We start from the raw sequence: 23,735 nt of genomic DNA on the forward strand, positions 1-23,735 counted from the left end.
ACCCTCTTGGTTGCCGTACCAGGCGGTGATACAGCCCAACAGGATGCTCTCAATTGTGCATCTGTAAAAGTTGAGGGTCATTGGGGCCAAGCCAAATTTCTTCAGCCTCCTGAGGTCGAAGAGGCGCTGTTGCGCCTTCTTTACCACACACCATAACAAATTATCAGTGACGTGTACGCTGAGGAACTTGACGCTTTTCACCTTCATTGCGGTCCTGTCAATGTGGATAGGGGCATGCGAGCAAGTCCCCATTTAAGAAAAATGTGTTTCTTAAAACACGCATTCCGACTATCCGGATATGCAAACAAAATGAACGATATAATAGTTTAATAATTTCAAAATGCCCAACCCTAGAACAGAGGCCCCTGATTCTCACTCAATACAAGCATACAGCCCATTCAGGGAGGGGCGTGACATCATCCCTTGGCTCCCCACCAGACTTGGAAAATGGCTAGAACATGAACTAAGCCAGTGAAAGAGACATCCATACAAGCTTCTCCTTACAGACCAGACACACAGCCAGAGGGTGAAGGGCACTAAGGATGGTAGTCAGTGTGTGTGTGTTTAAAAACAGAGCTGAAGTGGGAGAAAGGATAGCAAGACTGACAGAAAGGAGAGAGATATGTTGGATATTAAGGCATTTGCAGGGCAGGTTACTAGGCCTATTAGAAACTAGAGGTCGACCGATTAATCGTAATCGCCAATTAATTAGGGCCGATTTCAAGTTTTCATAACAATCGGAAATCGGTATTTCTGGACACAGATTTGGCTTCTTTTTTTTTAATACACACACTTTTATTTAACTAGGCAAGTCAGTTAAGAACACATTCTTATTTTCAATGACGGCCTAGGAACGGTGGGTTAACTGCCTTGTTCAGGTGCAGAACGACAGATTTTTACCTTGTCAGCTCAGGGATTCAATCTTGCAACCTTACGGTTAACTAGTCCAACGCTCTAACCACCTGCCTCATTGCACTCCACGAGGAGCCTGCCTGTTACGAATGCAGTAAGAGGCCAAGGTAACTTGCTAGCTAGCATTAAAACTTTTCTTATAAAAAAATCAATCATAATCACTACTTAACTACACATGGTTGATGTTATTACTAGTTTATCTAGCGTGTCCTGCGTTGCATATAATCGATGCGGTGCACATTCGCGAAAAAGGTACCTAACCATAAACATCAATATTTTTAAACCTGCATATTTAGTTAATATTGCCTGCTAACATGAATTTGTGTGTCACTTTTCTTGCAACCGAGTCAGGGTATATGCAGCAGTTTGGGCCGCCTGGCTCGTTGCGAACTAATTTGCCAGAATTTTACGTAATTATGACATAACATTGAATGTTGTGCAATGTAACAAGAATATTTAGACTTATGGATGCCACCCGTTAGATAAAATACGGAACGGTTCCTTATTTCACTGAAAGAATAAACTTTTTGTTTTCGAGATGATAGTTTCCGGATTCGACCATATTAAATGACCTAAGGCTCGTATTTCTGTGTTATTATGTCTATGATTTGATAGAGCAGTCTGACTGAGCGATGGTAGGCACCAGCAGGCTCGTAAGCATTCATTCAAACAGCACTTTCGTGCGTTTTGCCAGCAGCTCTTCGCAATGCTTCAAGCATTGCGCTGTTTATGACTTCAAGCCTATCAACTCCCGAGATTAGGCTGGTGTAACCGATGTGAAATGGCTAGCTAGTTAACGGGGTGCGCGATAATAGCGTTTCAAACGTTACTCGCTCTGAGACCTGGAGTAGTTGTTCCCCTTGCTCTGCATGGGTAACGCTGCTTTGAGGGTGGCTGTTGTCGATGTGTTCCTGGTTCGAGCCCAGGTAGGAGCGAGGAGAGGGACGGAAGCTATACTGTTACACTGGCAATACTAAAGTGCCTATAAGAACATACAGTCAAAGGTATATGAAATACAAATCGTAGAGAGAGAAATAGTCCTTTAATTCCTATAATAACTACAACCTAAAACTTCTTACCTGGGAATATTGAAGACTCATGTTAAAAGGAACCACCAGCTTTCATATGTTCTCATGTTCTGAGCAAGGAACTTAAACGTTAGCTTTCTTACATGGCACATATTGCACTTTTACTTTCTTCTCCAACACTTTGTTTTTGCATTATTTAAACGTTTCATTATTTATTTGAGGCTAAATTGATGTAATATATTCAGTTAAAATAAGTGTTCATTCAGTATTGTTGTAATTGTCATTATTACAAATACATTATTTAAAATTATTTTCCCCTTTTTTTCATTTTTTATTTAATTTTTATAAAATCGGGCGATTAATCGGTATCGGCTTTTTTTGGTCGTCCAATAATCGGTATCGAAAAATCATAGTCGGTCAACCTCTATTAGAAACAGTGAAAGACAGCAACATAATATTTATTTATTTTGCCATCTATCTGGCTTTTATTTCAGCTGTCAGTCAACTTTCCCTTGCACTGTGACAAGAAGAAATCAAAATTGCATGACAATCTTATTTGTAGCTAGGCCTACCTCTTCTAGCATTCTCCTCATTTTGAAAAATGTCACAGCAAAACAATGTCTAAATTAACTCACGTTAACCTTGAAAAAACACGTGCATGCATTTCATTATCATTGTGTGTGAGCAGCATCACACCAACTGGTGCTGCCCATACACAACTGCTTCTTCCTCTATGCCCAGCGGATAAATAGGGAATTCATCACACGTGGCTGGAATGTCATTCATGCAAGCATTCAAACCAGTTAGCCAATGTAGTTGGGCACTGGTTCATTCCTCGCCATACAGTAGTCTGAATCCCTTATGCCGCATTTCCATTGAGGATTTCCCCCAGTGTTTTAGCCAAAACGCTCAGGCTTCTGTTTCCATCTACACAGGCCGGCACCCGTCTCTCACTGGGCCACGGCTCCTACGGACCAGCTCTGACTTGGAGCCAACTCAAGGCCCTGGGTACTTTCCAGCTTGCATTGACATAATAGCCAACTGGACTGGGTCGCACACGTCCCACGGAATGTGGAACTCCTGTTCGTTCAGCGCGCTGTTGACATCTGACACCGGAAATCCACGTAGCACATTGGGGGCGAAACAAAGGAGCCCCATTCATTTTCAATGAAGGGAAGCTAAGTGGGAAGGGGACCGTTGGGCAATAATAACATGGCTAAGGGAGCATGAACAGGGAGGGACCAAAGTTGGAGAAAGCTGAACATTATGTAAATATTCTGAGACGTCGCATTGCTATTGACCAATCGAAGCTCACTATAGTTTCCAGCCCCTACTGGATTGTCTGCTGATATCTAGCACCAACGAGGGTGAAACAAGCTTGGCTATCCAAATGTACTTGTTACACGGATCTCGGCCATGACTACCAACATTTTCACATGATTCTACATGTAAAATTGGTTTGCACTCAGTTCACAAGTACTCCCGGCAAGCAAACGCCATTGTTGTGTTCAAGCCCTAAAACAACAGTCTTGAATGATGCAGAGGTTGTTGATTCTGCTCGCCACAAGTATTTAGTGTCACAAGCATCATGGAAACATAAAAACACTAGTAGAGTGATGGGCATTCCGAGTCTTTTCGGTGAGCCGGCTCATTTGACTCCATCCAGTAAACGAGTATGCTTATTTGGCTTTTTGTTCAAAATGCTTAAAGGGCAATTCCAGCATTATAGATGTGACATTTGCACACAAAATGAGAAACAAAATGGCTCACAGAATTGACTTATCAAGCACAAATGAAAATGTTAATGTGTATATTTGTAGAACCCTATAGTGGAAGAGTACACAATTACAAAAATGTAAGTAATATCATTGAAGTAATTAAACAACAACTTGCGTTATGGATGTGACAGATATGGACAGGCATTTTTGGGAGAATGACACATTACCAAAAGTCATTGAATCTCAAAGTCTTAAGGTAAAATATTAATAGCCACTTTGAAAGTAAGGCTTGGCTACACACAAAAACAATGATTATTATTATTTTTTTAAGTCATATATACACTTGAGGAAAATGTACAGTCGTGGCCAAAAGTCTTGAGAATGACAAATATTAATTTCCACAAAGTTTGCTGCTTCAGTGTCTTTAGATATTTTTGTCAGATGTTACTATGGAATACTGAAGTATAATTACAAGCATTTCATAACTGGCAAAGGCTTTTATTGACAATTACATGAAGTTGATGCAAAGACTCAATATTTGCAGTGTTGACCCTTCTTTGTCAAAGACCTCTGCAATCCGCCCTGGCATGCTGTCAATTAACTTCTGAGCCACATCCTGACTGATGGCAGTCCATTCTTGCATAATCAATGCTTGGGGCTTGTCAGAATTTGTGGGTTTTTGTTTGTCCACCCGCCTCTTGAGGATTGACCACAAGTTCTCAATGGGATGAAGGTCTGGGGAGTTTCCTGGCCATGGACCCAAAATATCAACGTTTTGTTTCCCGAGGAATTTAGTTATCACTATTGCCTTATGGCAAGTTGCTCCATCATGTGGGAAAAGGCATTGCTCGTCACCAAACTGTTCCTGGATGGTTGGGAGAAGTTGCTCTCGGAGGATGTGTTGGTACCATTCTTTATTCATGGCTGTGTTCTTAGGTAAAATTGTGAGTGAGCCCACTCCCTTGGCTGAGATGCAACCCCACACATGAATGGTCTCAGGATGCTTTACTGTTGGCATGACACAGGACTGATGGTAGCGCTCACCTTGTCTTCTCCGGACAAGCTTTTTTCCAGATGCCCCAAACAATCGGAAAGGGGATTCAGAGAAAATTACTTTACCCCAGTCTTCAGCAGTCCAATCCCTGTACATTTTGCAGAATATCAGTCTGTCCCTGATGTTTTTTCTGGAGAGAAGTGGCTTCTTTTCTGCGCTTCTTGACACCAGGCCATCCTCCGCATTTCCATTGAGGATTTCCCCCAGTGTTTTAGCCAAAACGCTCAGGCGTCACACCTGCCTGCTGCCATTCCGGAGCAAGCTCTGTACTGGTGGTGCCCCGATCCCGCAGCTGAATCAACTTTAGGAGACGGTCCTGGCGCTTGCTGGACTTTCTTGGGCGCACTGAAGCCTTCTTCACAACAATTTAACCATTCTCCTTGAAGTTCTTGATGATCCAATAAATGGTTGATTTAGGTGCAATCTTACAGGCAGCAATATCCTTGCCTGTGAAGCCCTTTTTGTGCAAAGCAATGATGACGGCACATGTTTCCTTGCAGGTAACCCTGGTTGACAGAGGAAGAACAATGATTCCAAGCACCACCCTCTTTTTCAAGCTTCCAGTCTGTTTTTCAAACTCAATCAGCATGACAGAGTGATCTCCAGCTTTGTCAACACTCATACCTGTGTTAACGAGAGAATCACTGACATGATGTCAGCTGGTCCTTTTGTGGCAGGGCTGAAATGCAGTGGAGATTCAGTTCATTTACATGGCAAAGAGGGACTTTGCAATTAATTGCAATTCATCTGATCACTCTTCATAACATTCTGGAGTATATGCAAATTGCCATCATACAAACTGAGGCAGCAGACTGTGTGAAAATTAATATTTGTGTCATTCTCAAAACTTTTGGCCACAATTGTACCATTGTGTGACTGTGCAAAATGTGTGTTTATATAAGATATATTCACCAAACGTCATCATAATACTTTTGGCGTCATCTGAAAATGCACTGTACCTCAAAGAACCAAGAAATCACCAGTATATTGTATAGTTATTGCATAGGCTATCAAAGTGTACTTGAGTCCCATGAATGCCCAAATGTGCTAAAAAAATATTAGAAAATCTCTCATTTTCATTGCAAATTAGAGTGCTGCATACCTCAATCATAGAAATATTTGCACTTTCATAACACTAGAGGAAAATGTTATGGATGTGACAAGGTCCCAAAAGACAGTTAGCAAATGACACTGCACTCCATTTCAAATGTACAACGTTTTAGTAATTTCATTCAAGATCATTAATGACAGATGTTTTAAAATATTAAATGTTATCAATCACCTACTGAGGAACAGAATACACTGTTCAAGTTTATTTTTAAGATGAGGCTTTGTCTTGATCTAACACCCTTTAATCTGCCAGCACGGGCTCTATGAAACGGTACCCCCTCCCTATAATTTTCCACAAATTGACACAGGGACTGAACTTGACCTGCAGCCACCCAAGTCTGGTCGTCCTTGGCTGGCAAGATGTACACAAATCGTTCCCCCTCAAGAACTGCATTTCAACAGCACCTGAGTCAGTCTATCTGTTACCAGTCCCACAAACTGCCTGTATATATACACACCAAATATACCAAACATTAGGAACACCTTCCTAATTAAGTTGCACTCCCCCTCTATAAAAGGCATTGAAAGCGTTCCACAGGGATGCTGGCCCACGTTGTTCTTGATACAGACGGGAAACCGTTAAGAACCGCAACGCTGCTGGGTGCTCAACACAAACCGGTGCGCCTGGCACCTACTACCATACCCCATTCAGAGACACATTTTCGTCTTGCCCATTCACCCTCAATGGCACACATACACAATTCATGTCTCAATTGTCTCAAGGCTTAAATATCCTTTAACCTGTTTCCTCTCATTCATCTACATAGATTTTAAAGGTGATTTAACAAATTACATCAATAAGGGATAATGGCTTTCATCGAGAGTCACCTGGTCAGTGTGTCATGGAAAGAGCAAGTGACCTTAATATTTTGTAGACTCAGTGAATACCTCTAACCCTAGACTCAAAGATTGATACACTGATTTCATTCCCTTGTTTGAGCTAGCTGGACTCATTCCTTATCTCTACTGTATCTTGACATATGCCATTTTGTTGACGTCTTTCCTATTTCGGGTTCATCTAAATTTTCGTTACGTGAAATAGTAAAAAGGTTTAATTGAAATATAACCTACCACTGGTGCAGGGTTTGCACTTTCATAGACATTTATTGTCAGGTCGTAAATCACCTCAGGCTTGACAGCTGCAGTTCACAAGCACTTGCAGGACAGACTACACAGATACATTGTCACCCGTTCTTACTCAAGGAAGTAAACCAACTCAGCATGACCGGTGAAATTGTATGGATTTTTAAGAACTTAATTATGCAATGCTACAGTTAGCAGAACAACATGATTGCAGTTCATATGATAACGTGAGTAGACCCAAAATAGATCCCACACGATAAAAAAGGCCAGCAAGCTTGTTTGCAAACACCATGATCGCTTTATACAGTGTTGCAGACTAGTGAGTCATTAATCTTGTTATGAAGCATTCGTAACGGTCACATCCGTTACGCTTAGAACGAGTAAGTTACTGGCAGAGAAAGGAAACCAATTATACAACACCTAAGCACTTGATTAAAGTTAGCTCTGCACAGAAAGTTTGCATACAATCGTAACGTTGAGGAAAGGTTGTTATTGTTATGCGTTTCGAGTATGATTGTAACACTGCCTGTCCAAATCAGCGTTCTTTCTATACTAGCATTCATAGACACATTTAAACAAATATATTTGTTTCATTAACCTCCCGACTTGGTCAGAAACACAGGGGGACAAATGAGGACCAAAACAAAATTCTGTGAGCCATTGCCAAAAGCTATGAAATCTGGTTGACTGAAAAAACGTATTTTGAGACTGTATCCTACTTTGTAGTAACAATAACATTCAATTTGGCAAATAAAGGACAAATGTAGTCTTTAAATACACACATTCAAGGTAAATATGATAGTAGTTTAATTAGGAAATAAGCTATTTGTTTTTTCATGCTCAGGTTGAACTTACAATAAAAAATAAAAAATAAAAAATAGACATAGAACCATAAAAACATTGCAAATCTCTAATGTAAAGCACAAAAGGGTAGGCCACCATTGTCAGACCCTGAAATGTACGGCCAAATACATTTTTACCTGGCCAAATCCTTAAAATGGCCTGCAAAAAAAAGTTTAACACACTACCCACTATTTGTTTCTGCAGTGAGGATTCACCCCATTTAGATAAATATTTTTAAATTCTCTGCAGAAAAACATTGTTTTGAACTCAAAAAGCTTTAGTAGCTGTATGCAAATCACAGCTGAACGGCTCTTTCACAGATGCGATTCGGTTCCCCGACTTTCACCAAAAAGAGCCGTTCGACCCATCACTTAAAGCTGTTATTAACATAAAACACTGGCAGCAATTGATGTTTAAGTCAAAATGGAAAATACCAGTGTCCTTAAACTGGACATGGTCACCAATACAAAAATAAATACAGTTAATTATGGCACTGAAAATACATATTTCAAGAAGGTAATATGCTATATTGTTAAGACTTATGTAGGCACTCAATGCCAACCTAATACCCAAGCATTGTAACAAGTAGTCAGAGTAAAGAGAGCACTGGAGGGGACGACTGGCGAGCCATCTCAGGAAGCTAAGATGACAATGTATGATCATTAAATGTCCTTGAGCTAATTCTAGCTTGTTAGTCTACGTTGTATCAACCAACTCTTTACAATGTTTGTAGCTACCTTGGTAACTAGAAAACCAGTTCTGCTCTCCTGCTAGTGTAACCGATGCAGGCTACCAGTACCAACTAGATACTTGTATGTGTACACCCCTTCCCCTCGAATTAGTGGATTCGGCTATTTGCTGACAGGTGTATAAAATCGAGCACAGATGCATGCAATCTCCATTGACAAACATTGGCAGTATAATGGCCTTACTGCAGAGCACAGTGCCTACCAATGTGGAAGCAATGTCAGCACAAGAACTGTTTGTAGGGAGCTTCATGAAATGGTTTTCCATGGCCGAGCAGCCGTGCACACAAGCCTAAGATCACCATGCGTAATATCAAACGTCAGCTGGAGTGGTGGAATCACGCTTCACCATCTGGCAGTCCGACGGACAAATCTGGGTTTGGCCGATACCAGGAGGACTCTACCTGCCCCAATGCATAGTGCCAACTGTAAAGTTTGGTGGTGGAGGAATAATTATCTGGGGCTATTTTTCAGTTCGGGCTAGGCCCCTTAGTTCCTGTGAAGTGAAAGCTTAATGCTACAGCATACAATGACATTATGTGATTCCAACTTAGCCCTTTCCTGTTTCAGCATGACAATGCCCCATGCACAAAGCAAGGTCCATACAGAAATGGTTTGTCAAGATCAGTGTGGAAGAACTTGACTGGCCTGCACACAGCCCTGACCTCAACTCCATCAAACACCTTCGGGATGAATTGGAACACCGACTGAGAGCCAGGGATAATCGCCCAACATAAGTAACCGACCTCACTAATGCTATTGTGGCTGAATGGAAGCAAGTCCCAGCAGCAATGTACCAACATGCTGTTATAGCGGGATGGACCATAACTCCATATTAATACGCATGATTTTGGAATGAGATGTTTGACGAGTTGGTCTCCACATACGTTTGGTCATGTAGTGTACGTCGTTTGACTGTTGTCGGAATCTGGAATTAACGTTAGTAAACTAGCTAGGTAGTAGTCGTTTGTAATCGGTCATAAAATATCAATTTCACTACATTATACCATTACATTTGCAGAAAACCTAGTTAGGCGAACCCACAGACATTGAATTATTCACCATTGACACAAGAAACCCGGAGAAGGCTAGCTAACTCGGCTAACATTACCTTATCAGAGTCGAGGTCGGGGTCAGCCTGGCTCAGTCGGTACAGAAATGATTTCGGATCTCGGCACAGCGTCTGTCGTGTTGTTAAGAAATACGTTCCCCCCACGTTCAAGCGAACCCATTTGGATACCCCGTTACTGGTTGACTGGGTTTTTTCCCCGGTAGAATGAGTCAAACACCTCCGATAAACGGAACCACAAGTATCGGAGCTGTTTTCTGCCATCCCCTCTTCTACGCCCTCTGGTATGACTGGGTGAGGCTGTTGACAGGAAGCTTTTCCTCTCCAGTAGGCTCCACGCCATGCACTGGGCTGCGTTCAGTACGAAAAAAACGCAATGGAACGTAAACGGTGCTGTTCTGAACGACCAGTTAAAAAATAGAGGGGATGGGTTGTGGATTCAAAATGCACCGCTGCCCGTTAAATAAATCACTCATTGCTTCCAGACACACCATCCAAATAGCGCAAACGCACCTCATAGTCCCGGAGTGTCAAACTCACCACGGCGAGTCGAAGCGTTTTTCATTTCAATCAAGACCTAGACTACCAGGTGAGGGGATTTCCTTACTAATTAGTGACCTTAATTCAATCAAGTACAAAGGTGTCGCGAAAACCTGCAGACAGTCAGCCCTCTGTGGAATGAGTTTGACACTTATCAGTCTGTTCACGACATGAGCAGCTATAAAAATAACAGGTTCAAGAACGTGGGACCGTGTCGTTCAGTACAAGCAGTTACGAAACGTAGCATACGTTTAATCGAACTGAACGCACTCCAGGCGATACCACTCCCTGTCCTCCATCTACTAGAGGCCTACCACGCCACTTATAGCATAATATGTAGTGAGCAAAGGGCAGAATAATTTCAAACGTATCTCTGAAATACATAACATTCCTATCAATGTACACAACATATTATTGAAATCAGGATACAGTAGACCTTACATTTCTATAGCTATGTTGGAATGTTAACACTTTCTTGCAAGCCTTTATATTGTATCAATTTAACACTATGCAGAAAACTGATGGACAGATACATTTGTAATGTTTAAGCAGTCATGTATTATGTCAGGTTGTAACAGAAGACAAGAGGCATGGTTTTATTGTATGCCTAAATCCCTACATGCTTTAATTACTGGACTACCAAGCATTACGTGGAAAATTCATCATTCAACTACTGACCTAGCGCACAAATAATCAGAGAGAGAATGAACAGATTCATTAAATTATCAGAAATATGATTAAATTACTGAGCAAATAGAAAATGTATATGATATAGTAAGAAAAAAAAGCTGTAAAATATTATAGTTTACAATAATTATTCACATTCAAAGGCTTTACATCTCAATACATACACAACATGGCCCCTGAACATGACTTCAATCCAAATATGATTCATATATTAGAATTTAAATAACACAGAATGAACTAGAGGCTAAACAATAGCCATCAAATAACCTTATACAAGAATAAAAATACAAAAACTGTATCCTAATATCATTGCATTTCTTGCTTCAGAGTTCAATAATACATTGTCTGTACATCACAGTTCTAGTCGGTTACAAACCAGGTAGAGTATTACATACAATGTAACCGACTGCCGCCCAACTTGATAAAAAAAAAAAATGTCTAGCAAGAGAGCAAACACTTTCTATAGTGTTTCCTTACTTTAGAGAGATAGATACAGCAATTTCATCTCTTATTTGGATCAGATACCATTTAGCTGACATCAAAGCACGTTCAGCCCAAACCAGAGGCCCGCGGCTACTATTCACTCGCTCCAGTCACAAAAGGCAAATCAATCGCTTGATACATGGGCCATAATTGGGCCAGGTATCACGTTGTAGAAAAACCATAGGAACACTCCCAATGAACCTTGATAACCCAAACAAGGCAAAGCTGCAAAACTTGCCCTGGGACTACAGCTTTACTGTGATTGCTTCCAAGAAATGATAGTATAGTATTATGGATGTAATGCTTTGTTGATGCTTTCCTTATCACCAAAGCTGTTCAACATGGTGGTCAGCATTAGATTGAGTTTTAAACAGGACATACTTAAGATGAACCGACAATCCCACCCCCAAAAAACTAAAAGTATTCAAACCACAAAGAAATAGCCAGTGAATGGTAAAGAACAGCCAAATAATTCAATAATATTAGCCATGGTTGCCAATGCAGTCAAAATACCCACCTTAACTTTAATAAAAACTACATCGCCAGTGCCCTGGGAGAGAAGCAGACAAGGCTGAGCTACAAAACTGGCCGTGCAGGAAAGCTAAGCGGGTCTTATGATAAGAGAGTACAAGCTAGTGGCATGTTCACCTACCCCGTATTGGCAATGTAATGGATCTACTATTAGGGACTGTCCTCATAGTCTCAGTCTATGGAGAACCAATGCTGAAGCAGAGCTATTCATAGCTACGCCTCACTTTGGGGACCAGCGATCCACTCTGAAACATTAACCTACAGACCCAAACTGAACTGCAATCATTAAGTACCAAGAACCTTGAAAACCAATTAAAATATTATACTCTGTGGACAATGGGGGTCAGACTAAAAATCTAGTTTATTTGGTTAGTGCCTGGTTGCAGTGAGATTCTGAACCAGGCAATAGTCTGCTCTAAGTATGGAATATGTGTGAAGTTCAGGTCTGATCACAGAGGCATACAATGTTGGATTAAGAACTGGGTTGAGTGTAATACTGTGTTGGGATAGGCTCTGGTATACAAGTGATGCTGGATTGTGTTTTGTGGTTGAACAAGAAAACCATTCCTTGCACTCAGGTGGTCCGAATGGTTCCTCATGCCAGTGGAATTATACAGACAAGCCTGTCCTCTCCCTTTCCCTTGCAGAATATACAAGATGCCAATGTGCATGGAAGCAGTCACATCAACACATGGAAAAATGCATTTAGAAGCTTCACAGAGAGCACAAAGAACAAGCAAAGCAAACCTTAAATCCCATGGTCTTCCCCCCCCCCCCTATTGGTTCTGCTTATTTCAGAGAAATAAAATAAACAAGGTCTAGATGCCATAGATGCTAGAGTCTCTAAAATAGCTATTTTTTATTTATTTATTTTTTTACATTGCTGTGAAGGGCACTCAGGAGGGTGTCACTCTGCTCTGTGATCGGCCTCAGAGCTAGGAGGAAGGAGTGGCGCAGGAGGAACTGCTCTCCTATAGGCCAAGGTTTTGGTGCTTGTGATAGATCTTTCTCCACACTTCCTGGATCTTCTTACACCACTTGTCTGCATTTCCGCTCGGGTCCATCAGATAGTATGTTCGATTGGGCTGTAAAAAAATGTCAACAAAGATCAAAAAAAAAAAAAAACATCCAAAGCTGAGAAAGTCAATATAGTCAGAAGAGACCAGAGTTTGTGATCATGTCAGTTTGAAGCTACAAACGGTTGCTTTTTACCAATATCATTTTTTCTACAGTCATTACAGTGTCGTCAATAAGTGTTAATTGCAGTTAACATTTACCGTGTGGACAAAGAAGGTCTTAAAGTTCTTGGCCTCTGGACGCAGCTCGGGGGACCAGGGGATCTCCCCCTTCAAGACCTTGTTGACAGGGTCCACGTAGTACAGGTGTGGCCCTTCAGTGAGGAGCAGCTGTCTCCGTCGAGCAAACAGGCCCTGCAATGGAATCATGAGACATGGCATGAGATCACCACCAGAGGGGGCTAGTTCTAAGAGTGTGGCATTACACACCAGAGGTGGTATTCCCCTTCGCTGCTGACCTAGAATCAGCTTTCTCCAGCTCTAACAAGTGAAACTACACACAAACACTGCTCCTCATTGTCAACAACTAAACATTTGGTAAGTTCAAAGTGATACTCTTATGAACTTACTTACTATGAAAACTCTGAGATGTGATGTAAGGTTTGGCTTCCACTCACCTTCCGTTTATCCACTGGGCCCATTTTCAGGATCAAATGATTCTCAACAAACTGGTGCCTGTGTAAGCCAGTAATAGTAAGGGTTATGAGCAAGTACTTCCAAGCAAAGCTAAGCAATGTAAACAAACAGTTCTTACAACACACTTCAAACTATCAATGTACATTCCAACGTCAAATGTTCATGGTCACACCGAATTTAAAAAAAAAAAAAATTGCTAGGAGAGAGTTCCTCAGAGTGGGGCTCACCAGGGGTTTCCACTGGTCTGTTTGTCCAGCAGCAGCTGCTTCTCCTCCTCGGAGAACAGCAGGTCCAGCTCAAACGAGTTGTTGTCCAGGTCGTGGATGTACTGCTCAATGTTGCTGCTGGACCTCTGCGGCGCTGGGGGAATGGTCTCAGGCGTGGAGAGCGAGTGGGACGAGCTGGACTGGGCCACCTGCATGCTGCTGAACTGGCTCAGGAGGTCATCATACTGGGGAAATACAGAAGATTGGGGCAGAAGGTGGTTAGTTGGATTATTGCATGGGCTTTTGCATGGCACAAAGATATAGATCCAATGAATTAACAGGATTCTTGAAAAATCACCACAAGCCAATATGGCATGGTGGCCAAGTTCTATGTATGGGTGGAAGTGTCTCACGTTTCCATAGCAGTCCTCATCATCCTCAGACATGGCTGGCAGGTAGGGGGTGAGCTTGGGTGGCGTCTGCACATGGAGGTCTCCCCAGGAGATGGTCTCGAAGAACGGGTGTCCCCTCAGGGGGTCGTACCCTCCCATCTCCTCGCAACCGATTCTCTTGGAGGGGTCCAGCGACTGAGAGAAACAGAATCGCATTAATATACACAAACACACTGACCCATAGCCTTCTAATCTTACTACAATTTATTAATCCAGTCTGTGGATAATCGAGAGACGCACCATAACATGTCGAATCCTATACTACAGTGCTCGTATTACAGAATTACTTTGAGTATATTGATGAAAACAAGACCTACCAAAAGCTGTTCAACAAGATCTTTCGCTTTGGGGAAGAACTTCTCTGGAAATTCATACTCCAGCTTGATTATCTTCTGGAATATTAGGTACTCGTTTCTGGTCAGAAGTAAGCATAGAAGGACAGTTTGTGAAGTAGAAGTAAGAGCAGCTCCATAAAACATAATATCCAGATGAGTTTATCACAAGTTTAGTACTAGACTAAAACAAAAAAGGTGAGAGGCCGCAAGCAGACATCGTGCTCTACTTACCCAGCTCTGAAGGGTGGTAGCCCAGCCACCAGCTGATAGACTATGCATCCCAAGGCCCAGAGGTCAGAGCTGAAACACATAACCAGTTGATGTCAATATGATATCCTACCGGAGAAGGACAGACATTCACTAACTGCATGGAAAAACAATGCATTGGCACAACACTGCAAAGGAGTAGAAGAAAACCGAGTGAGTTGTGAAGAGGTACTCCATGTTCGAATCCCAGTTACCTCTTGCAGGCAGATTTCTCTGTCAGCAGCTCTGGAGACACATACTGCGCAGTTCCTACAAAGGAGTTCGCTCTCGCTGCAAAACAATAAGGGGGTATGAACCAGACAACACACCTGATGTGACACCTGATTTTCAAAACTTTAAAAATAACACATTTCGGTATTAAACTAAAAACATAAAATAAGGGAATGTTCAGGGAGGAATAAATTGCAATTATTGATTCCTGTTGATAAACATCTACCTTGTTTGCTATCGGAAGATAATTGCTTTGCCGTTCCAAAATCTGTTATTTGAATGTGCATGTCTTCGCTCAGTAAAATATTCTCAGGTTTAAGGTCTCTGAAAGACAAAATAAACAAATGTGAGGGAACCTAGTCAACCTACATTTTCAATAACAGAATATGGCATAGCAAGAAGGGCTCATTTGTGTTAACAGTGGCAGCAAGTTTACAAGTCGAGTTATTCATACAAATGTTGTAAATTTCATGTTAAAATGTATTATATAAATTGAACTAGAATATCCTGTAACATATGACAGGCTTACCGGTTCAGACATTTCCTACCTGTGAATAATCCCCTTCTCATGCAAATATTCTAGTGCGCAAACAATTTCCGCCGAGTAGAATCTAGTACAGGTCTCATCAAAAGAACCGATTTTGCGAATATATTTCAAAAGCTCTCCATTCTTAGCATAGCTAAGGCCAAAATCTGATAGCAAGTTGTTAAGGAAAACTACACGTCAAAGGAACACAAACAAGAGACAAAACATTTGAATCATACAGAGACTAGATAAGTTGCTAAGCAAATGGGTGATGCAGCCAGGCTCCGAGTCATCGTGGTCTCGTCTTATTAAAGGATACACAACTTTTCATCATCTTGAAATGTAAAGTAGAGTTTGACAAAGAATGGGTGATCTAGGTTTGACATCACATCCCTTTCTCTTTTCACGTACTGTGCCTTGTTCTCTTTCATAATATGCCGCTTCTCCAAAATTTTTACTGGAAGAGAGAAAAGTTAGGAGTGAAGTTGAGGGTAAATAGCAGAAAAGAAAACACGATAAACAGAAACTTTGCACTTCTGACAATCCTTAACCTGAGAAAATACCATTGAAGAGAAACAGGTATTGCACATGGAAGCGGAGTTCGACATGAATGCCTACATTTCAACTTACTTGCATATTCTTTTGCCGTTGCCTGTTCTCTTGCAAGAACAACCTAGAGAAAAAAAATATACAATGTTTGAAGAAAATATATTTCTACAACTAAAGCAGTAGACCACTTCATCACCATAGTAAATGAGGTGCCAGGCTAATTTAAAATCCATTGAAACTACTCAGCCATTCCTTTACAATAAACATTAATTGAAGTTGAGTCACTGGAGTATTTGACTACAAAAATGCTTGCGTGTAACATCTGAGACTAATTCGTAAGTAAAATGGAATGCAGGCTACATACGGTTGAGAACGAGCCCTCTCCTAGTATCTTGCCGAATTTGAAGTCCTCTGGCCTCTTTTTGCGCGGCTGAGGGGCCTGCCGGAGCTCGGAGCCCTGGCTGGTAGGCTTGCCCGGAGCCCGGGACTCGGAGGTGGGGCCATCCATGCTAGGGCAGTGGCTGCTACTTGCGCCTGGGATACCAAGTGGCGAGCAGGAGTCGGGCTGATTTCTTACCATTGATGGATGTGGGCAGGAACAGATGACAACGCTGGATTGAATGGGCACAACATCATACTGTAAGGGAGAGGAGAAAGGGGCGACATTAGGTGACTTAACCACAACATAGGCATGATTGTCTGTCTAGACTTGGGGCCATCTAAATCATCAAGTTTTTTGCTCAATCATTCTCAGTTATGTGAATGATTGAGGACAACAACCAACCGAGCCACTGACTGTTCACCCGCTATCATCCAGGAGGCCAGTACAGGTGCATCAAAGCTGTGACCGAGAGACTGAAAAACAGCTTCTATCGCAAGGCCATCAGACTGTTAAATAGCCATCACCAACACATTAGAGGCTGCTGCCCTATATACACACACTTGAAATCACTGGCCACTTCAATAATGGAACACCGGTCACTGTAATGTTAACATATTTTGCATTACTCATCTCATATGTATATACTGTATCTTAGTCTGTCGATCTGACATTTCTCATCCAAATATTTATATATTCTTAATTCCATTCCTTAGATGTGTGTATTGTGAAATTGTTAGATATTACTGCACTGTTGGGAGCTAGAAACAAGCATTTCGCTACACCAGCAATAACACCTGCTAAGCCTCCCGGGTGGCGCAGTGGTCTAGGGCACTGCATCGCAGTGCTATGCTGCGCCACCAGAGTCTGGGTTCGCGCCCAGGCTCTGTCGCAGCCGGCCGCGACCGGGAGGTCCGTGGGGCGACGCACAATTGGCTTAGCGTCGTCCGGGTTAGGGAGGGTTTGGCCGGTAGGGATATCCTTGTCTCATCGCGCTCCAGCGACTCCTGTGGCGGGCCGGGCGCAGTGCACGCTAACTGAGGGGGGCGGGTGCACGGTGTTTCCTCCGACACATTGGTGCGGCTGGCTTCCGGGTTGGAGGCGCGCTGTGTTAAGAAGCAGTGCGGCTGGTTGGGTTGTGCTTCGGAGGACGCATGACTTTCGACCTTCGTCTCTCCCGAGCCCGTACGGGAGTTGTAGCGATGAGACAAGATAGTAATTACTAGCGATTGGATACCACGAAAAATTGGGGAGAAAAGGGGATAAAATAAAAAAAATAAAAAAAAAAAATAAAAAAAAATAACACCTGCTAAACACGTGTATGTGACGAATCAAATTTGATATTTAATGTCTTTTCTCAAACACACCAATAGCGTTTTCCTGCCAAGAGTACTTGTGAAGACAGTGCAAACCGATTTTATATGTATAAACGCATGAAAATGTCTGCAGTCAGACGTCAACAATCAGTAGATGAATGGGAAATCCACATTCGGTGCGATGTGTGTAGTGTAAAGGGTTATGAGGATAGGGCTAAATTGAAATGTCTCTAAGAAGAAATATTGAAAGCTGATGCATAACCATGGTAGCAATTAAAAAGGGAACAGTTTAGAGATTATGGAAAAATGTGACTAATAGTGAGTACACAACCGTTCACCTGATAAGACTCAATCCAAACATTACACTTGATTTTATGTGCATTTTACATTTGACTGTACTTCTTGCCGCATTTGTTGATTACGAAATCTGAAAATACACTGGATACATTCAGTAACATAAGAATAATGCCCTCATAGCTGTGCCATTGAGGTACTAGAGCACACACACTTGTTTTGTTTGGAACACAGCCCTGTATCCCCTACATCACACAATTAATGTTTTTTTACACAATTCAAAAACGGTCCATTAGAAATCGCAATCTGGGTAAGGTGGGCATCATTTGAAAGCTAGTTATACTGCCAACATTAGAAAATAGGATCTTACATTGTTAGGCTGTCACAAGGCAATTCATAGAGGCAGATTGTAATTGTGGTGCGCATAGAATGGAGTCATGAGGACATTCAGATGCGTGGTCAAACTTTCTTCACAATACAACACAGGCTCATTCTGTTCAGAATGACCCAAGGTATAAAGCCATGTCATCTTTTAACAGTACATCAAATGTAGTGATCATAAACGTTGACACTGTATATTACATGAGGTTTATGATATAGAAATTTACATTTGGACTCAAGGGTGTTTGGCTTGCTTGTATGACAAAGGTACTTATTATCCTCAACCTCTCATCATTCCAAATACATCAACTCCTCTTAATTAACAGCATTTCCCTCACTCAGACAAAAAAACTATTGCAACCGTTTCCAATAAGCAGGAGGGGTGGAGGCAACTTATTGCGGTGTGCAGTGCTCAAGTTCAGAACGGCTGTCAGTCAAAACCCATACAGCGCTGTGAAGTGCAGACCCTAAGCTCTGAAGTCCTGTATAGCATATCTTACTGTACAGCCAATCTAGGCACAAATCAGCCATTTTCAAACTGTATATGGGTAGGAGTGTAAAGGGCTACGCTATGCCATGTTCAGTCACAGATCTTTAAGAGTGTAGGTGTGAACAAAAACAGCTCAAACCCTGTTCTCTGGAGTGTCTGAGGGCCCCATGAGGAGGCAGGCTAACTCAACCTAGACATGTGCAGGAAAGCACACTGTACCAAACTGTCAACATGTACATGAGGGAATCTAATAAAGACATGTTCATTTAATCCCCACTGTCAAGGGACAGTATTTCCTTTGCACTTTTGAGTCATGATTAGTGTCGTTTCTATACATTTTGTCATGTCTGGGAGACAGGTTGGCTAGGTGTTTGAAAATAAGGATAGCTGGCAGGGCTCCAAGCCTGTCAGGGCTCCAAGCCCAAGTAGGAGCACAGGTGAAGAGCATTATGTTCTATTTACAACCTTGGGCTCGTTCCACTCCAGACATGCTTAGTTGAGGATGAGGCAAAACTTCAAGGCAACAAAAAAATGACATTAATATAACGTGGACATTCTTGAATCATCTAGCTATTTAGGTCATCATGATCAGTAAGTGACCTCATACCTTATGCTCACTATGGGGCAATTTAATCACAAGGGGTGGAGATGTATCTAGTTGACAAGACAATGTGAAGTAGATAAACTCCCGACCCAACCCTTTCCCTGGAAGAAAAATTCCACTTACGTCCTCCAGTGAGAGACGTCAAATGGTCGACACCAAATGCTTATACGATTACATTCATGACAATATATATTTTTTTTAATTGACTGGTGCTCAAAAAACAATTATATCATATGGTGCATTTTCCTAAGCAAAGAGCTAACTAGCATCCCGCCTACCACCCTGTCATTAACTAGCTAGCTAATGCTAACAAGAAAATTTAGCATTGGCTAACAGCTTGCGAATGTGAGCGAGGACGCCCAACGGTTGTTTCAATTAGTAAGCAAGCATCACGAATGATCAGGAAGCCAGTTGCTCTTTAAAATGGCAAACATACAAGCACCATCTAAAGACCTATGACCAGCCAAATGAAAAGCTTTAGATTTTATAAATATCCACTTCCAAAATTGTAAACTGAGTTAACATGCGAACGTTAGCTTGCTAAGTTGCCCAGTTTAGGCTGGGAAATGAGAAGCTAGCTAGCTTTTTCAGCTAGTTAGGCAGTTTAGCAAAAGGGAGACATTTATTATTATCATTAGTCGAACACGGACAAGTGAAATCTCGAGCGAGCTGCTACTGTAGCTCGTCAACCGCGACACACAACAAGGTGTGGCCAGATTGGTTCCTTATCCATCGGCGAACTACCTAACGTTACATCGTATTGATTCGGTTATGTAGCTAGGATGCGCGTTTACATGGGTCTGTCTGCTAACGTAACCAACTAGTTTGTTAGCATCATCGGCTAGTTCTAGAGCTGACGCTTCAAATATTCAACAAGTTAGCTGTGTCAACTAGTTAATTAGGTAGGAAGCTATCAAGTTACTTTCCAAATAGCTAAAGTTAGCCATTGTATAGCTAACGTTAGCTATTTTAAAATCTAAATATTGAAAACATGAACTAGTTCGCAATCCCTTTGCTTTGCAGCAACGGTTAGCGATCGTTAACGTTAATGTGTTGGATAGTCAACCGCCAGTTAAACGCCAAGTTGGCTGGCGAACAACCTGGAATTCAACTCACTTACGTTGAGGATAACTTCATTGACAAACTATCAAATTTAGCCAGCAGAATAGCCAAAAGTATCTACACAGTCGTTAACTTAACGTTAGCACATTTCAAACAATGTAAAACAACCTAGCTATAACGTTAAGTTGATGTTCCTATTTCCTAACCAAACCAACATTTTTACGCTAGTAGTCAAGCTAACTGTTCCTCAAACTAGCTCGGTGAACTGAAGTGAAAAAAAAAAGGTTCGAAAACGTAACGTTAAAAAAGGGATGGACCGCGTCTTGTACCGTTAGTTACTATTTATTCCACAACAATTTGTCAAATCGAGACGATTTAATCTAGCTAGCTAGCAGTATTTCATTAAACTGCAATTTTCGTCCTCATGTTAGGCTAGCCAATGCATCCCATTGGCACTGGAATCCGTGAAAATGGATTGGCTAAACTAGATAGAATAAGGACGAACAAAGCAGTTAAAGCGACAATTTCCATCCCTACATTGGGGCACGTTTTCAAACTATTTCACTTGAAGTTCACCAAGGTGCAAATATATTGGCATATGGTCGTTTCGACTATTCCTTGTAACTGGTCGAAATGTTTTGGTTAGCTAGTCAGAGGTCCTCGTACTGCTGCGCTGTTTTAAATGAGGGCCTAACACATCGAAAATGTTGTCAAACTGCCGCCAAACAATACATCTTGAGCAACGGCTTCGAATTGAAATTCTGATGAAAGAGCCAATACTCACTATTTGACTTGTAGCTCTTGCCATGGAAGTTATCCGCGAGTATTTATTTGGAAAAAAAATATTACAGAACCTCCATTAATGGCTGCCTCTGCACCTTCATTTTTCCAGCTGTGACGTCGTTCCACAACAATGTTACCGCAAAGACAGAAGATGATAGGCCTACTTCTCTGTATCCGCCCCCTTCGCATCGTTTCTACTGAACTTCGTCAATATGAAGACGGCGATAGTCGTTTCAGGAAAAGTTCCAAAACGTCTTGCTTAAGCCTATTTCAAAGCGTCTTTGCATTGCATAACCAGCAGCATACAAAATACGTTACGGCTATATAATAGACCTTTACTGTATATAGTATTCACACTGCAGATACTCCATGTCATGGTCTTCTCTTTCAAATGTTTGAAACTTAGTATGTCCAAGTACAACCCATGTTCAAATATATTTTCTACCATCCACTCACTTTTCATACTCTATCTTCTCTTTGCTGTTGATGCCTATGTCATTGAATACCCATCTCTGATACTTTTATTGTTCATATTGTAGGGAATTCGGTGGGTATCCCTGACAGGGACTCGAACCCGCGTCCAACGACTGTCAAACGAACACCTTAATCTAGGACTGGCTCGCCAACAGCCAATGAAATTGCAGGGCGCAAAATTCAATCAAAAGAAATCTCAAAATTACATTTTCTCAAACATACAAGTATTAGACACCATTTTAAAGATAAAATTCTCGTTAATCCAACCACAGTGTCTGATTTCAAAAAAGCTTTTAGGCGAAAACAGAACATATCATTATGTTAGGTCAGCAACTAGTCACAGAAAGCATACAGCGATTTTCCAACCAAAGAGAGGAGTCACAAAAAGCAGAAATATTGGTAAAATTAATCACTAACCTTTGATATTCTTCATCTGATGACACTCCCGGGACAACATGTTACACAATACATGTATATTTGTTCGATCAAGTTCATATCTATATCCAAAAACCTCAGTTTACATTTGGCTTTGCCTCCAAAACATCCCGTGAATTTGCACAGAGCCACATCAAATCACAGAAATACTCATAATAAACATTGATAAAAGATACAAGTGTTATTCACAGATTTAAAGATATACTTCTCCTTAATGCAACCGCTGTGTCAGATTTCAAAAAAACTTTACGGATAAAGCAAACCATGCAATAATCTGAGTACGGCGCTAAGACGACAAATCAACCCAAAGAGATATCCGCCATGTTGGAGTCAACATAAGTCAGAAATAGCATTATAAATATTCACTTACCTTTGATGATCTTCATCAGAATGCACTCCCAGGAATCCCAGTTCCACAATAAATGTTTGATTTGTTCCATAAAGTCCATCATTTATGTCCAAATTACTCCTTTTGGTTCGCGCGTTCAGTACACAATCTAAACTCACGAAGCGCGGGCAGGTCCAGGCAAAAGTTCAGACGAAAAGTCATATTACAATCCGTAGAAACATGTCAAACGAAGTATGATGTCAAACGAAGAATTTAGGATGTTTTTAACATAAATCTTCAATAATGTTCCAACCGGAGAATTCCTTTGTCTTCAGAAAAGCAATGGAACAGAGCTCGCTCTCACGTGAACGAGCGTCACGAGCTCAAGGCATTCTGGCAGACCTCTGACTCATTCCCCTCTCATTCGGCCCCACTTCACAGTAGAAGCACCAAACAAGGTTCTGAAGACTGTTGACATCTAGTGGAAGCCTTAGGAAGTGCAAAATGACCCATAGACACTGTGTATTCGATAGGCCAAGAGTTGAAAACCTACAAACCTCAGATTTCCCACTTCCTGGTTGGATTTTTCTCCTGCCATATGAGTTCTGTTATACTCACAGACATTATTCAAACAGTTTTAGAAACTGAGTGTTTTCTATCCAAATCTACTAATAATATGCATATATTAGCAACTGGGACTGAGTAGCAGGCAGTTTACTCTGGGCACGCTTTTCATCCAAACGTGAAAATGCTGCCCCCTATCCATAACAAGTTTTAACTGTTATGCATCTCTTGTCGAGGTTGCTACATTACCCCCTTCTTTCTGAGAACGTGTCCCCACGATTCTCTATAACAAAGGTTCTGACGTGTACACACCCCCGATTGCCCCATGACTACCCTCCCACTTCTGACGCCAGTGTAGCGAATTCAGGGTGTAGCCATGACCGGGACTCGATCCCAGGTTCAGCAACCGTCAAAACAAAGACCTTAACCGTTACACCTTGACGAGGTCACTAAGTGTTGGGTTAAATTCGCTACAATATCCTATTTTTTTCACTCACATAATTGACACATAAACATGTATTAAGAGGCATAATTGCGTTACATTCAATTCAATGTAACACTCGT

At 41.5% G+C, this 23,735-nt stretch overlaps 2 protein-coding genes across 3 annotated transcripts in view; both read right to left on the bottom strand.

The window, feature by feature from the left end:
- kctd5b (potassium channel tetramerization domain containing 5b) overlaps nucleotides 1-10,098 on the bottom strand; it is a 35,663-nt gene extending 25,565 nt beyond the window's left edge. The window contains exon 1 of one of the 2 annotated variants that reach the window (XM_071392177.1): nucleotides 9,606-9,947. In XM_071392177.1, the coding sequence (XP_071248278.1) occupies nucleotides 9,606-9,827 (222 nt within the window). In that variant the 5' untranslated portion in view covers nucleotides 9,828-9,947. Of the gene's footprint in view, nucleotides 1-9,605 lie in introns of both variants that reach the window. The other variant, XM_071392176.1, reaches the window with a different exon arrangement.
- Nucleotides 10,099-10,697: 599 nt separating this feature from the next.
- On the bottom strand, nucleotides 10,698-21,553 carry pdpk1b (3-phosphoinositide dependent protein kinase 1b). Its single transcript, XM_071392175.1, has 14 exons — nucleotides 21,372-21,553; nucleotides 16,426-16,698; nucleotides 16,143-16,185; nucleotides 15,832-15,969; nucleotides 15,535-15,679; nucleotides 15,213-15,310; nucleotides 14,971-15,046; nucleotides 14,741-14,809; nucleotides 14,492-14,588; nucleotides 14,136-14,309; nucleotides 13,744-13,967; nucleotides 13,498-13,555; nucleotides 13,082-13,234; nucleotides 10,698-12,889 (listed from the first exon to the last, which is right to left on the bottom strand). Exons 1-14 carry the CDS (start codon nucleotides 21,393-21,395, stop codon nucleotides 12,776-12,778), a joined length of 1,686 nt encoding a protein of 561 aa, XP_071248276.1. The 5' UTR covers nucleotides 21,396-21,553; the 3' UTR covers nucleotides 10,698-12,775.
- Between the last annotated feature and the right edge of the window lie 2,182 nt (nucleotides 21,554-23,735).

Source organism: Salvelinus alpinus, chromosome 3, assembly GCF_045679555.1.
Source record: "Salvelinus alpinus chromosome 3, SLU_Salpinus.1, whole genome shotgun sequence".
NCBI classification, from domain to species: domain Eukaryota; kingdom Metazoa; phylum Chordata; class Actinopteri; order Salmoniformes; family Salmonidae; genus Salvelinus; species Salvelinus alpinus.